This window comes from Cicer arietinum, chromosome 5 (genome assembly GCF_000331145.2).
Source record: "Cicer arietinum cultivar CDC Frontier isolate Library 1 chromosome 5, Cicar.CDCFrontier_v2.0, whole genome shotgun sequence".
Lineage (NCBI taxonomy): Eukaryota > Viridiplantae > Streptophyta > Magnoliopsida > Fabales > Fabaceae > Cicer > Cicer arietinum.
This window is the reverse complement of record NC_021164.2, coordinates 59,421,029-59,437,124: the sequence shown is the minus strand read 5'-3', so window position 1 is coordinate 59,437,124 and position 16,096 is coordinate 59,421,029. Positions and strand designations below refer to the sequence as shown.

The following is a 16,096-nucleotide window of genomic DNA, read 5'->3' as shown; positions in this document are numbered from 1 at the left end:
TAGCTCTAACGTGCGATTACAACACCGTGAGTAAATCCGGTAAATTTTCCGCTCGCAACGCCGCTTCCATAATTGGTCCACTAGCACCATAGCACGGAGGTGAGCAACCTTCCCTTCTATCACTTCTTGAAATGACGTTTAGATCTAGGTGAAACGAGGAGGTTTGTGTTTGAATCCCTAATACCGTTTTTCTTCGTTTTCGAATCAAAGAGGAAGAGTGGAGTTGAGAAATCCTTGTTCTATCACCCACCCAACCTTGGGTTTCTTTTCTTGAACTTGGAGGAAGAAAAAATGGATGGTAGAAGAAAGGGGAAAGAATGGGCGCGCGAGTCTGGAGGAGGAAGAAGATATTTTTCTGTTCTCTGTTTTTCCTTCCTTCTATTTTCCTTTCTTTCTATTTCTTTCCTTTCTTTTTCTTTTCTCCCCAATTCCTTCCCTTCCTTTCCTATATATTCATTATTTATATATTATAATTAACAAATATCTAAAAATATCTAGATATTTGTTAAATTACCATTTCTCCCATAACGCATTAATTCTTCGTAAAAGATTCGCTGCAGTTAATTTAATTTATTTATCGACGAGTAATTCTAATCGAGCATCAAAATATCTTTTTGATCATATAAACTCCAAAATACTAATAACTTAGCTAAAAAGCCCCTGAGTTCAATACCACAATCTACTAAAATACATAAAGTATAATTTAAAATTACGGGTCTTACAGTTTTTATTTTATATTTTAATGTTATTTTTGATTTGAAGTTATTTTATTAATGAATATTATTTAATTTTTATTTTGACAGTAGTGTTATTGTGGTTATTACGAATAGTTGTTACTTGTTTGTAACCTTCAAGTCAGACACTACTCGACATCAAGTATATAATACATTTTAAATATAGGTTAGTAATTATATAATTATTATTATATGGTTATAAAATATTTTTAGATTTAATATTTTATTTTAGAATGTAAATTAATATATTATTTTTTAAATTGAGTATAATATTATTTTTAAACTTTAACATTAGTAAGATTTGTTAAAAAAAAGTACTAGTAAAATATTTAAATTGTAAAATTTATACTCAAATTAAAATGTAGTTATTTTTTAAATTGTTGATGAAGTTTATTTTTTTACTATAGTTATTTTTGGTATTATGATTTATTATGTTAGTAAATTATAATTTTATTAAGAAATTGTAATTTTTTTAGCAATAAAATAATACTTATGAAAAACAAGATTTATGATAATGATCTAATCATAAAATATGTAACATTATAAATATAAAATATATTTATATTATTTTTAAAATACATAAAAAGTTCATCATTCGAAATATTAGTAGATTTGTCTAAAAAAAATATAGAAACTATGTTGTTTACATAATATATGATGAATAAAAATTTGAAACATATTAAAAATATTATTAAAATCAATGATATTAATATTTTGTTGTTAGTTATTACAAAGAGTTGTAGTTGAGTTTGTACAAAAAATTTATATACTTTTACAGTCTTTAATCTTGTCTATAAGGACTTATTTTATGAAAAATATCATTAAACATCATTTAAAATTTTATTTTAATTTATATAGTCTTTATTATGATTTATTATATTGTTTGTAAATGCTCACTTAATTGACATATAAAGTATGTCATAATTTATTATTTAGTAATTTGTAGATGTTAATAACAATATATATAATGCTTTTAAAAAATAAGACGTTAAAATATAATTGAGCAGGTGCTAAAAAAATAAAAAATTAAATACATTTACAATTAGTGTTGGCTTTGTCAGACGCTAATTATTTGTTGACTTTTATTTGACTGTAGCGTCCGATCGGCCGACGCTAACTATTTTGTAAATTGTTGAATTTAGCGTCGGCCATCCGACACAAATAAATTTTTTCATATAACTTGTCAACGGATATAACTAGTGTCAGATGTTCTATTTTTGTTGATAGTGTCGGCTTAGAGTAGACGTGATCAACGCTAATATAGCGTCAGATTATATTTGGCTGACGCTATGTATTAGCTTCAACCGTTTTAGCCTAGGCCCGACACCGACGCTAAATCAATGTTAGCGTTGGCTTTTGGCCGATTAGCGTGGATTTTTGGCTGACGCTAAATTCAGTTTTTCTAGTAGTGGTTTGAGTGCGACAACGCCTAATACTTTTGAGGGATTTTTGTCATGGAGTAATATTTCATCAAATAATGATTGAGGGATTGAAACTAATGATCAGAGGAATTACTATGATGATTGATTTATTTGACTATTTTTATTTTTGATTTGTATTATTTTATTATACATTATTATTTAATTATGGTGTGTTTAAGTTTTGGTTTGTATTATATAATTTATTAATTTTGGAATATTTTATTGTGTTTGGTAGTAATAATAATGTATTATTTTATTATATATTATCATTTTAAATTTAAATTAAATTTTTAATTTCTAAATTATATTAATATTAATTTTTATATATAATATTATTTTTTAATATTAATGTTGAATTTTACAATTTTTTTTAATAAAGTCACACATTTGTGGCGGCCTAAGCCCCCACAAATGGGACAGTTTGTGGCGGCTTAAGCCCTCACAAACTGTTTCTTTTTTGGCATTTCATCCTTTGTGGCGGCCTAAACTCTCACAAAGGACGGCTTTTGTGGCGGCATTGGCCCTCACAAACCTACTTTTTTTAAATTGCTTTATCTGTTATGGCGGTCTAAACCCTTACAAATTTGTGGCGGACTTTTCCCACAATTTTGTGAGGGCTTAAGCCCTCACAAATGTAACAAAAAAACCTCAATTTTATGGCCGTTTTGGCCACCACAAACTTTTGTGACTGGCGTATTTGTGGCTGTCAAATATGCTTGTTGTGGCTGTTTTTCTCCCTTTGTGAGGGCATTTGGCACCCACAAATTCTTGTTTTCTTGTAGTGTTATGACATCATTTTGGAATGAAATTATCTACACTCTTAAGGTAATAGGACCTCTTGTACAAGTGTTAAGACTTTTTTATAATGAGAAAAAACCTGCAATGAGATACATATATTCAACAATGATCAAGACCAAGAAGAATATTCGAAAAGCTTTCAATGAACAAGCAAGCGAGTACATAGATGTTTTTGTAATTATTGATGAAATATGGAAATGTCAACTTCATCATCTATTGCAGGCTGCAGGCTACTACCTAAATCCAAAATATTTTTATTAGCAAACCAAAATTGAGAATGATCCTATATTGGTGGGAGGTCTTCACTTATGCATCGAAACACTTAGTGAAAGTCATCAAATGAGTGACATGACTACTGCACAGTTGACGAAATATAAGATTGTTAATTGTCTCTTTGGATTAGGTGGAACAGTAAGACAAAGGGCAACATTATTTCCCGGTAATTGGAAGTTCATTTAGTTTCTTCTTAAAACTTTTAGTACACAACAATTTGTATAAAATGAAAATGATTGTTTCATTGCAGCTGAGTGGTGGAAGACTTATGAAGCACAAACTCCACTTTTGCAAGTATTGACCATTAAAGTGTTGAGTTTACATGCAGTTCTTCAGGATGTGAGCACAATTGAAGTACTTTTGAGCATGTAAAATAATACTTGTTATTAAGTTATAGAGTATTCTACTATGTAGATTTATATTAATTTAGTAAACTAACATTTTAAATTATAATACATAGATTCATTCCAAGAAGAGAAGTAGACTTGAGCATAAGAGGTTGGAAGACTTGGTTTTCGTTAAGTATAACTAGACTTTGAAAGAGCACTATGATTGTCGTGATGTGATTGATTCAATCATCTTGAATGATGATGATGATTATATCAATGAATTTGAATTGGGAGACTTGGGAGAAGATGATGAACCTATTGAAGAATTAGTTTATGTCAGTGATAATCTAACTTGGATTGATGTTGTCAATGCAAGTGGGACTAATGAGCCTGTGGTCTACACTAGACAGGAATCAAAAGAAAAGGCAGCTGCAAGTGCATCTAGAGCAATAACACAAGAGGCAATATCACAAGAAGCAATATCACAAGAAGTAGTGGTAGAAGAAGATGTCGAAGAAGTTGAACCTATTTATGTTGAAGATGATGGGGAGGAGGAGGAGAACGAGAACGAGAACGAAGAATATGTTGAAGTTGATGGGGAAGAGGAGGAGGAAGAAGACTATGTTAAAGATGGTGATGATCTTCGATTCCTATAACATGCATTTTAGTTTTAATATTTTGTTATTTTATTACTCTATTATGTTGAATAAGATGATGATATTTGGTATCTAAATGTATGTTTTGATTAAGACTTGAGGTTTTTATTACTATTTATGAATATTTGTGAGTTTGAGATATTGGTTAATTATGCATGTTTATATAGTATTATTCATGTAATTTGTCCAAAAAATAGAAGTAATTCTGGTATCTCGCAACTTGCTATCCCAGTTTCTGAAGTTGGCCGCGACACACCGCTATATGAGATTAACTATCTAGGTATATCGACAAGGATTAAAAGCAACAATTTAAAAATCTGCAGAAACAGAGTCCAAACAAAAAATTTATAATTATAGGATCTAAAATTATATTTAAATTTAAAAATTTTCTAAACATAAAACAAAAATAAAAATCAAATACGAGAAATAAATGTTGATAAGGAGTTGTTTTATTTTCATTTTTCCTTTAAGAGAAGGAGTGGTAAAATTTTCTTCTCCTGTGTCATTTGTTGTATTCAGATTTATTTTAAACAATTTCCACATTATTTCTAACAATTTGATTCTGGGACTAAACTATCTATATTTAAATTCCAATACACTAATTGTTATATAGTACTTATGTCAGCCCTTCTTAAGATTCTGAGAAAGTCAGTAACAAACTCTACCAACCCATCCTATCAAATCTTACTAATTTAATTGATTTCTTTATTAATTACTAATCACTCATCCAACAATTGTTTGACATGCTTTCGTTTTCACATGCCTAACGGTTTTCACAAAACCAAAATATAAAATCTAGTGGCTTAGGGTCGAGTTGGGATAAAACAATTATTTTAGTATCTATGCGAGAAATTATAATCACTTGTAACAGCTAAACGTATCAAAGTTTAAAATATATATATCCTCAAAGGTCTCTTAATTTAGTTAGTATATTAATAGATCAAAATGTCTGTCTGACATTAGCTAGATACATTCGAATACTAAATTTAATTATAAAATATATATTTGATAATTAAAACGGCTAATTTTTTTACTCAAAATAACTAATTAAAAATATGTTTAATATGTTTTTCTTATATATTTTAATACATTTAAGGGGTATTATGGTTCTCTCTCATTTTAATGATGAAATGTTTGATGTTTGATGATTGTAATTATGTAGTCATGGACCCATGATGTTAGCACATGCAGCCACCAATCTTTTATACCACTTTATACGTGCAAAACAAGGCCTGAGATAACTAACTATTAGAAGAACCATTTACATCATCCGTGCAAAAAGATAGGATTGAAAATGATACACTACCACGTTTGACTCAAATATTAAAAATTATGGAAAGCTAGATTTTTAATTTGACTTTGATTCATTTTTCCCTATCAACATCTTAATACGCATATGATTAAAGATTAGAATTTTATGGATTAATATATCACCGGACACAATAAATATAATATTTATTCATATTTCATAACGTAATTAATATGTTTATTTTGTATAGAAATATAATTAAATTATTTTTTGTGTGTATCTTTTTATATTTTTTAAGACAAATTAGTAATATTAATCAGGATTATGATTGTAAAATATAATAAATGTATTTAATAATTTAAAATAGAGTTTATATTTAGACAAAACAACTTCTCGGTGAATGTTTATATTTATGGACAATTTATGGACAAATTGATTGTTATTCCAAATTTGTCCGTGTTTCATCTTCCACTCATTAATCTATAAAAAACGATTGAATTTAAATAATTAATGAGTTTTAATTAAAAATAAATTATTAAAAACAATGTGAATTCAAATCTTGACTAAAATAAATTTTTAATAAATTTTATTTATCTGTTGATCAAACTCTAAATTATTATAGCTCATTTTCTTAGAAATATATAAAAATGTTAAGAAAAATAAGGAGCTTTGTAATGGGTATATTTCTGCAAAGGCGTTTATATTTGGTGGTGATTTTGTTAGCCTAGTTCAATTCATAGGCTGTGGTGCATTTTTGCAGTATTTTTTGCTGTACTCCAAAAACTATTTTTATCCTTTTCACATCATTTGCTTTATTAATATACCTTTTTGCTTTTGAAAAAAAAATTATTAACCAAACTCTACTCGAGAAAGGACAATAGAAGAGGAGATGGTTACAATTGACAGTGAAAATGAATAAATAATACTACTTATTAGAAGTGCTGGGCCGGCTATTATATATATTACCCGTCATTTTCTTTTGATTATATATGAACCACATGATCTATTAAAAATAAATCTATTAACTAAATTACTATTCATGACTAATAAATTGAGTCAATAAAAATATTAAAATTTAAATTTACTGAACGGTATTTTAGAAATACTATCATAAAATATAAAATATGAGAATATGCTGTGATTTATTTGTATTTCATTCTAAAAAATAGTCAATTTTGCTTGTACTTCATTGGGAAGATATGGAATATATAAAATATGTATATGTAATTACTTTTTCTAAAAATTAATGTTCAATATATGGCATATAAATAGTAGAAAGAATTGTCTGAAAGATCTAATTTAATTAGTAAATATTGATATTATTATGTTAAAATTTTTTTATTCAAATTTAAAACTTTACCGTTGTATATAAATTTTAAGTGTTATTTATTACTCAGTCTACATTAAAAAAAACATAAAAAATTAAAGAAAGAAAGTGAAAAAACGCACAAAAATGTCTATAAAGGTGTTTTTAGTTTGTTGATTATAGAAGAAAAAAAAAACATTCCGAGAAGAAACAATTGAGGAGAATAAAAAATTTAATACACGATAATTAGGAAACCAAATCCTCGTATACATACACATTTTCAAACATTTGAAAAACTATCATGTTTGACACTAATATAGTTTAATAAGTGGCATAATGGTGGTCACCTAATAAACGATATATATCAAAATGATTAAATTATGGGTGACGTGTAAAGCCAAGGTCGTATCTTTGAAACATGAAATGCTTTGTGCGTGTAATTCTCATTCATGCACAAAATAAATTTAAACTACTATACTACTATATATGTTGGATAGGCCACCTAATTTATTACGTAAACTATATTTTTCATAAGTATCTCTAACTAAATTCTTGTTAGACGCAATCAAAACATTTTAGTTAATATAGACATATGGAGTACTTTCTTGATATAATATTTGCTATTGCACCTTTTAAAAGTCAACTTTTCACATTCTAATGTTTTTCGCTTCCAGCAAATTAACCAATCAAACTTACTGGCCTAAGTAACCTGATATACACATCATTTTAATTAAATGTTTTTCAACGCGGTTTTGATTAGTTTTGAAGAAAAAAATCGATCTAAATATTAAAATATTTAAGATTCAGTTCGGTTTAGATGATTTCTTTAAAAAATTATTTTGTTTTGAATGATTGCGGTTTAATTAAATTGAAGTGGTTTTTGATTGATTTAAATTATAATTATAGAAATTACTTTGATGTTAATATTATAAAGTTACATTAAACTCACTAGCAAATTTAAAGGAAATATAGCATAATATATACACTAAACATAATATTACAGAATATTATTTCGATTGAATACGTTTTAATAATATTTAATTTTATAGGATTTTTAATATTTTTAGATCTATTTGTAGATTTTATTTAAATCATTTTAAATGTCAACAATCCTAAACAGTCCTAATCATAATGTCTAACTCTTAAAAGGAGTTGGGCCATTGTTAATGGGTTCATTTCCATTTTTAGGCACCATTTACATAAACACTCTCACTATGAATAAAAAAAAATGGTACTTGTAGAGATGAGTATTTATACAGCTACAATCTTTCTTCTATCGTTTGTAGACCTCGTGTGTACTCTTTTACAGCATATACTCATTTCAATATTGAAAATCATAAGTTATTGTTGAAATGCAATGAGATAAATTTATTGGTGGCATCCATTTAATAATTTATTTATTTTTAGTTGTTGAGTTAGAGAGATTGAGTGCTAACATTTAAAAATTATAAAATCATTCATGTTTACACACAAGACTCGCTTTAAACACCTAAATTAAAGAACTCTATTTTGAATAATATTATTACATACTTACCTAAGCAATTAACTAATCCTATATTTATAACAACATAACATAACCTTTGTACTTTGCTTTTTTTGTTTCGGTTTTTTTGGAATGAGATACTTTTGCTATAAACATGATGATATTATAAGAAAATGGAAGAAAGAAAATATGTTACTTAAACTATACTACTCCCTCCATCCTACAACAATAAAATTATTTATAAAAATAATTTACCCTTTTAATTTTTAAAATAATATTTATTAGCTATATTTTTCCAGTTACATCATTTAATACACATTAATTTTACTTAATATATTTCACTTTAGATTTATAGTAATAGTAAATACATCAATACATAATAAAATTAATGTAATAAATGTACTATTCTTTTTTTCTTTTTACATTTTTCTTAATTATTAAAAAATGATAAAGTAATTTGATTCTTGTAACCTATCTTAGTAAACAAAGTCTGAAAATATATAGTTGTGCTTTTCAAAATTCAAACTCTAAATGAAGACTTATGAAGCAAGCATTTATGAACTTGATTAACTAGTGGGTGCAACAACTATCATAGGGTTAATTTCTTTAGAATTTTGATCTCAACGAAATCTAATATTTGCCAACCATAAATGACTTATATAATCTCTCACCTCTAATCTCCCTTATAAAAGAAGTCTCTCCCACCCTTATTTTGCATTGCAACTTTATAACTCGAAACATTTTCACACACTAAAAGGTAAAGTGATTGCATGGTAAGTGATGGAGGGTATGAAAAAGATTATGACCAAAGCCAAATGCTCTTTCATCTTCATAGCCATTTCTGTTCTCTTATCTTCCGCATTGTCTTTAGCAAATGCCAAAACTCACAACCACGAATTTGTAGTACGTTCTTTACTTAATTATTATTATTAATTTATCTATCTAGTTAGTTATATATATATATTCTAATATATATTATATATATAGGTTGAAGCAACTCCAGTGAAGAGGCTGTGCAAAACTCACAATACCATCACTGTGAATGGGCAATACCCCGGTCCCACTTTGGAAATCAACAATGGAGACTCTTTGGTTATTAAAGTCACTAATAAAGCTCGTTACAATGTCACCATTCATTGGTACTATTCATTATTTACTTATATATAATATATGTCAATTATTGCATTAACTTCATATATTTCAATTGCATGGTGGTACACATAGTTCTAAATTAGAGAACATAATTGTAAATTATGGCCACATAAAGTATAATTTGTCTATATTTTACTGTAATATAAAAATTCACATATAGTGTAATGGACGCAACTACACTTAACTTAAAATATGTCAGTACAAAGTGAAATAAATTTTTTAGAATTAAGCAATCAATTATGTGGATTTTATTTTTCCTTTTATGTGATAAATATAAATAGTTTTAAGTTTAATTAAACATTTTAAAAAGAATTTGTTGGTCAATAATGTTTGTTGTATGTGTGGTACTTAGGCATGGTATTCGACAAATGAGAACAGGATGGGCAGATGGTCCAGAATTTATAACTCAATGCCCCATTCGTCCAGGAGGAAGTTACACTTATCGATTCACTGTTGAAGGACAAGAAGGGACACTTTGGTGGCATGCTCATAGCTCATGGCTAAGAGCCACCGTTTATGGAGCTTTAATCATTCGTCCTAGGGAAGGAGAGACTTACCCTTTTCCTAAGCCAAACCGTGAGACACCCATTCTTTTAGGTAATAATTAATTAATTTTTTTTACTGAATAAATCACTTTTTTATTATTAATTTTTGTTTACATTTTGGGACGAAGTAATTCTTGTAGAAAAATTTAAAAATAAAAATAGCATTGATTTTTTTTAAAACTTTCTACAAATACATCACTTTCAAAACAAAATTTCTACAATTGATTCTATTGTTAACATTTGATATATTAATTTATTATAAAAAAGATTTTGCTAATTGTGTCTTTAGAACACATATATATTGATTACATCACTCTCAATACACTATTTTTATATTTAGTTGCTTAATATGTGATTTGGACACTACTACTCCACATTTACCTTACAATTTTTTTTAATGATCATGTTTTTAATTACTAGTTCAACTGTAAATATTGATATTGTTAAGTTGAATAATAAGTCTTAAGTTTGAACTTGAAATCTCGTAATTATGTGAGTTAATGATGTGATATTAATTATCTTTTCTAAGAAAAAAAGATTAATTATTTCAGTTTGCAATGATAACATTCATGAAAACACGAAGGCAAGAAAATCGGGTTAATGTAGGTGGAATAGAAGCAAAAATGAAAATACTAGAAATTATGGTTTTGTTTTTAGAAAAAGATTTATGTTTGTGAATATGAATATGATGAGGACAAAATAATTAACGGTGAAAGTGATGATGATTATAGGGGAATGGTGGGACAGAAACCCCATAGATGTTGTGAGGCAGGCCCAAAGAACAGGGGCAGCTCCAAATGTGTCCGATGCATACACTATCAATGGTCAACCCGGTGACCTATATAAGTGCTCTACCAAAGGTTTCTTACTTTCTTACTTTTGATGATTACATTTTTTTGGGATTAAAGATACATTAAACATGCATCGCATATCTTGTTTAATAATTTACTTTATGAAAATTTGACATAACTTAAACATGAAGTAATCATATGAAAGGGAGATGCTTTAGAGGGAAAATAAAAGACCCTAGCTAGAACTCATATAATGTGAAATTATTTACATGATTCCATGAAACAAATAGTCAATAAAGTTCCTTTTTTGGTAAAGGGTCTATTATGATGGGTCTTTTTTCACCAAAAAAGTTGACGGGGCCATTTGTTTATTCTTTAATTTTAAATTAAAAATATTTATGATTATCAAATTAACAATTTCTCCGAAGCAAAATTTCAACAAAATATTAGAAAAAGTATTTTCTATGTGCACCTTTTATTGTCAAATTAATTTTTTGTTCACAAAAGTTTATTTAATTGTTTTAGAAAAAACATTTTCTATCCGTCACTTAACCTTTGTAGTTTTAATGGTAAAATTAAAAGCGTTGCTACTAAAAACACTCCCTTTTATGATTACTTTTCACCCGTCGCTACTAAAAGAATTCACATTTTTTGAAGTGTATTTCTTAAAGTGATTGGTTATGCACTAAATTGTTCATAAATACACTTTTAAACAACACAAAATTAGTATATTTTTATAAGTGTATTGCTAAACTCATTTTTTCGGTGGAAATTTTATCTCCAAAATCAATTGGAGTATCAACCCAATCAAAAGTTTTTTAGATTATGGTAAAATCAAAGCAAAAATTGTCACAAAAAAGATACTTTATTAAACATTGATATATATATGAATCAATTATGATAAATATAAAGTAGAATATACTGACATGATTAAAAATGCAGGTACAACAATTGTTCCGATACGTTACGGCGAAACAAACCTCATTCGAGTAATCAACGCAGCACTGAACCAACCACTTTTCTTCAAAATCGCTAACCACAAACTAACTGTAGTTGGTGCTGATGCCTCTTACCTTAAACCATTCACAACCAATGTCCTTATGTTAGGACCAGGCCAAACCACTGATGTCTTAATAACCGCAAACCAACCGATTTCTCGTTACTACATAGCAGCATCTGCTTATCAATCAGCTCAAAACGCAGCGTTTGATAACACCACAACCACTGCTATTCTCCAATATCACAATTCAATCAAAACTAAACCAATCATGCCTTCACTCCCTTCTTTCAATGACACCAACACAGTTACTAAATTCAGCAAAAGCTTTAAAAGCCTCAAAAAAGTTGAAGTCCCCAATGAAATTGACGAAAATCTATTTTTTACAATTGGTTTAGGACTCAACAAGTGCCCAAAAAATTTCAGAAAAAGAAGATGTCAGGGTCTTAATGGTTCACGCTTCACTGCAAGCATGAACAATGTCTCTTTTACTCTTCCAAATAATTTATCCATTTTGCAGGCTCATTACTTTGGAATCCCAGGTGTTTTCACCACTGATTTTCCTGCTAAGCCTCCGGTGAAATTCGATTACACCGGAAACGTGAGTCGTTCTTTGTGGCAACCTGTTCCGGGGACTAAAGCTTATAAGTTGAAGTTTGGATCAAGAGTGCAGATTGTGTTGCAGGATACAAGTATTGTCACTGCAGAGAATCATCCAATTCACCTTCATGGCTATGATTTCTACATTGTTGCTCAAGGATTTGGAAATTTTGATTCTAAGAAAGATACTGCAAAATTCAACCTTGTTGATCCACCTATGAGGAATACAGTTGCTGTACCTGTTAATGGTTGGTCAGTTATTCGGTTTGTTGCTGATAACCCAGGTACAAAAATATTTTCTTTTTAATTTTGTTTTACAATGATATTTCATTTATTTTGCTACATCACTTTACTTTTAAGGATATTTTGAAACTGATGGTATGATATGGAAAATGATGACCTCTTGTTAGATGATAAAGTAAAACTAATTTTCACTTTCCGGTGTATGTCTATTATAGTGAAAGAAAGACTGATAAAATAGCAAATCATTTGATATTTGATCTTATATTAGTGGCTTTGTTTAATGTTGTGTGTGTATTATAGGTGCTTGGATTATGCATTGTCACTTGGATGTTCACATCAATTGGGGTTTGGCCACTGTGCTATTGGTAGAGGATGGAGTTGGGAAATATCAATCCATAGAGCCCCCTCCATTAGACTTGCCACGATGTTAGGATAATCAGAATCTCAAAAATTCATCTAGGCCAACAATAAGGGTCTTAATTTTTATTTAGTTTGGAAGTTATTTTACTTACCCTGCATTTGGGTAGCTTTTCTGTTTTATGTATCTTCCTCAATTTTCAGCTTCCTTTTTATATCGAGATAAATTGAGTTTAGAAATAAGGATATATTGTCAGATGGTTCCAACTTGAGATACCCTCTTAATAGTCACAAGTCTTACTAGGTAAATTGATGTTATAAATTTTTGTCAATAGTTTATGTTACCAATGTATTGGAGACATTGCAAGTTTTGTAGTATATGTTGTATGTACTCTTATTATTCGATTCGGATCAAAATGTTCTATCTGAAAGATGCCAAATGTCGAATTATTATAATTAGATGCTAACTTCCGCGTTGCACGGGTATATTTTAATTTATTAATTTAAGTGAATTTTAAAAAAATTAATATGAAGTTTTACGTCTCAATTGTCAAATGATTATTGATATAGTAGTTATATCAATAATATATATATATATATATCAATAAATTACATTGATAAAATCGAATATATATATATTCGATTTTATCAATGTAATTTATAGAAGAGAAGTACTCTTGTTAGACGAATGTTGTTAGCAAACACACCCAACAATAAAAGGTACGTATAAATAGTCAAAATATATTTTATAAGTAAACAAAACGCATATAAATATTGATTAAGTACTCTAGGATCTACGACATATTGATTTATAAGAAATATTAAGGTTTTAAGAATACCTGCATTTATCAAAAATATTAAGATTATAGAAATACTTGAATTCATAGCTAGTCATCTCTTTGTGGTAATCTTGAATAGAGACGCTCTTAATATCAATTGATTAATTATTTAATTAGAAATCTATTTAATCTTGTTCTTAATATGATCACAAATCTCTTTTTTTTTAGAAGATGGTAAACACACCCAACAATAAAAAGACACATATAAATATAAATAGTCGAAATATATTTTAGAGGTAAGCAAGAGAGACATATGTACTCTCAATTCAGAAGAAGTTGAAGAAACTTTTCATGTTATTAAGTTCAATATTATATATTCTAAAAATGTGAAGTTGATTAATGCCGAAGAAAAAAATGTATTGAGTAGTAACGTGGAATTAATGTGAAAGATGTTGGTCAAACGTTATGAAATAATAATGTGACGTTATGAAATAATAATGTGAGATTAATTTAAAAAAATTTGAGTAGACGTTATAAAATAATATTTAAATAGGAGATATAGTATAAAATAATGGATGATGTATATAAGTTGTGGAAAAACTATTTAAAAACTGAGTAGAGGAAAATCTCTATTAACACGTACACGTCAGCTTTCTTTTTGGCCGAGGTAAGAAATGTTTATATATGTGAAGGAAATAGTATGAGGTGGCAACAGAGTGTATTTTAAATATATATAATAGATGGTTAAACATCAAAGTCTGCAAACCATATGTCACTCTAATATGATAAAGTACAAGTATAAGCCATAAACACATAAACTCTAAATAATTAGCTTTTCTGTTAATAATGATAAACATAGAAAGGAGGAAGATGAAGAGAGGAGGAAGACAAAGAATCCACTAGAATTTCATAAATCAAAATGAACAAAATATATAGTGTGATAAGGTTACAATAAATATAAATACAAGAGAATAAAAAAATATACAATACCCTTATTAATAATATAATCTAATATTTTCTAGAATAATACATCAAGCTTTTTTATCATCATGATTGATTCTTAACATTGTGGTATCAAAGCTCCATTTTGGGGCTTAGAGAAACTCAAGGGGTATAGGTTGTATGATCATGCTGCAGAAAAGATCATTGTAAATAGAGATATGGTATTTGAAGAAGAAGCTCAATGGGATTGGAGTCAAACACACAAGGATGAAGTGGTAGCTGATTTAGAATGTGAAAAACACAAGGCTAATGACCAAAGTCAAATGCAGATAGTGTTGACTCAAACAATGATGGATTTGATGGAGCTAATGAGACTAAGACTAGAATAGAACATTCAGATCTTGAGTCATATGAAATTGTTGTGATAAGCGAAAAATGGAGGCAAACAATTGATGGCAAAAAAATTTATATGTATTTTGAAATTGTTTATATTTTGAAAATTTCCTACCATAAATTTGAACATTTTATTTAAAAAAGTTAGCACCGACCTTAGTGTAGTAGGCTAACAGTATTCACGTTACCCGTTACCCGTTACCCGTTACCCGTAAAATATGAAACCAACGCAACAACGCATGTGGCTTCTTGAAACTACTTTTCTATCTGAAAATTTTAATTATATTTCACCTTTTTTAAAATGTAAAGATTCTAGAATTCTATTTTTTTTAAGTTAAAAAAAATCTACAATTTCAGATATTTTTTAATTTCAAAAATTAACGGAATATTTTGTTTGTCCCAGATATTTCTTGTGAAAAATATTGTAAGAGCCAAATTAAAATTTATTTAATAAAATATAAACAATTTCAGTTGGTGGGAGTTTACTTGATGGGCCTTGGGTCTAATTAAGTCATCTAGTTAGAACTAGCTGAATTTCAGTTGAGAATTGTACGTGCACTTTCCACGTGCACTTTCCATTCTCATTCCCATCCTCATTATTTTGCTTTTTTTATTTTGTATAAAACACTCAAAAAAAATTTACCACTATGTTATTTTCACCCTCTCTTTTGATTAATATAAATTTACCAACAATTAATTAATAAATTAATATAAATATACTTCATCAAATAATTAAACATTAAAGGAACAATTATTTTATTATTGTCACACTAAATTAATTAAATATAATATATAAATAAAACTAAGGATTTTCACTAACTCTACTATCTCCTAGGTCGAATACTTATCTGATCTAAATAATTCAACTAATGTTTTCATCAACTAAAATAAATCAAGTAAGACAAAAATATCACTGCAGGTCACGCATAACAAAATAAATCCAATATATCTAACACATCAATTTCATGATTATCGAAACTAATCCAATAAACAAAATAACGGAGGAAATAATTATGTCATAAACCGCTCTAATGTAATTGTCACACCA

The 16,096-nt window shown here is 28.1% G+C and overlaps 1 protein-coding gene across 1 annotated transcript; it reads left to right on the top strand.

Moving 5' to 3' along the window:
* Nucleotides 1-8,934: 8,934 nt before the first annotated feature.
* Nucleotides 8,935-13,418, top strand: LOC101510712 (laccase-12-like). The gene is made up of 6 exons (XM_004500466.4): nucleotides 8,935-9,152; nucleotides 9,237-9,388; nucleotides 9,754-9,998; nucleotides 10,678-10,806; nucleotides 11,680-12,618; nucleotides 12,878-13,418. The coding sequence occupies exons 1-6, from the start codon at nucleotides 9,030-9,032 to the stop codon at nucleotides 13,006-13,008; spliced, it is 1,719 nt and encodes a 572-aa protein (XP_004500523.1). The 5' UTR covers nucleotides 8,935-9,029; the 3' UTR covers nucleotides 13,009-13,418.
* The last annotated feature ends 2,678 nt before the right edge of the window (nucleotides 13,419-16,096 follow it).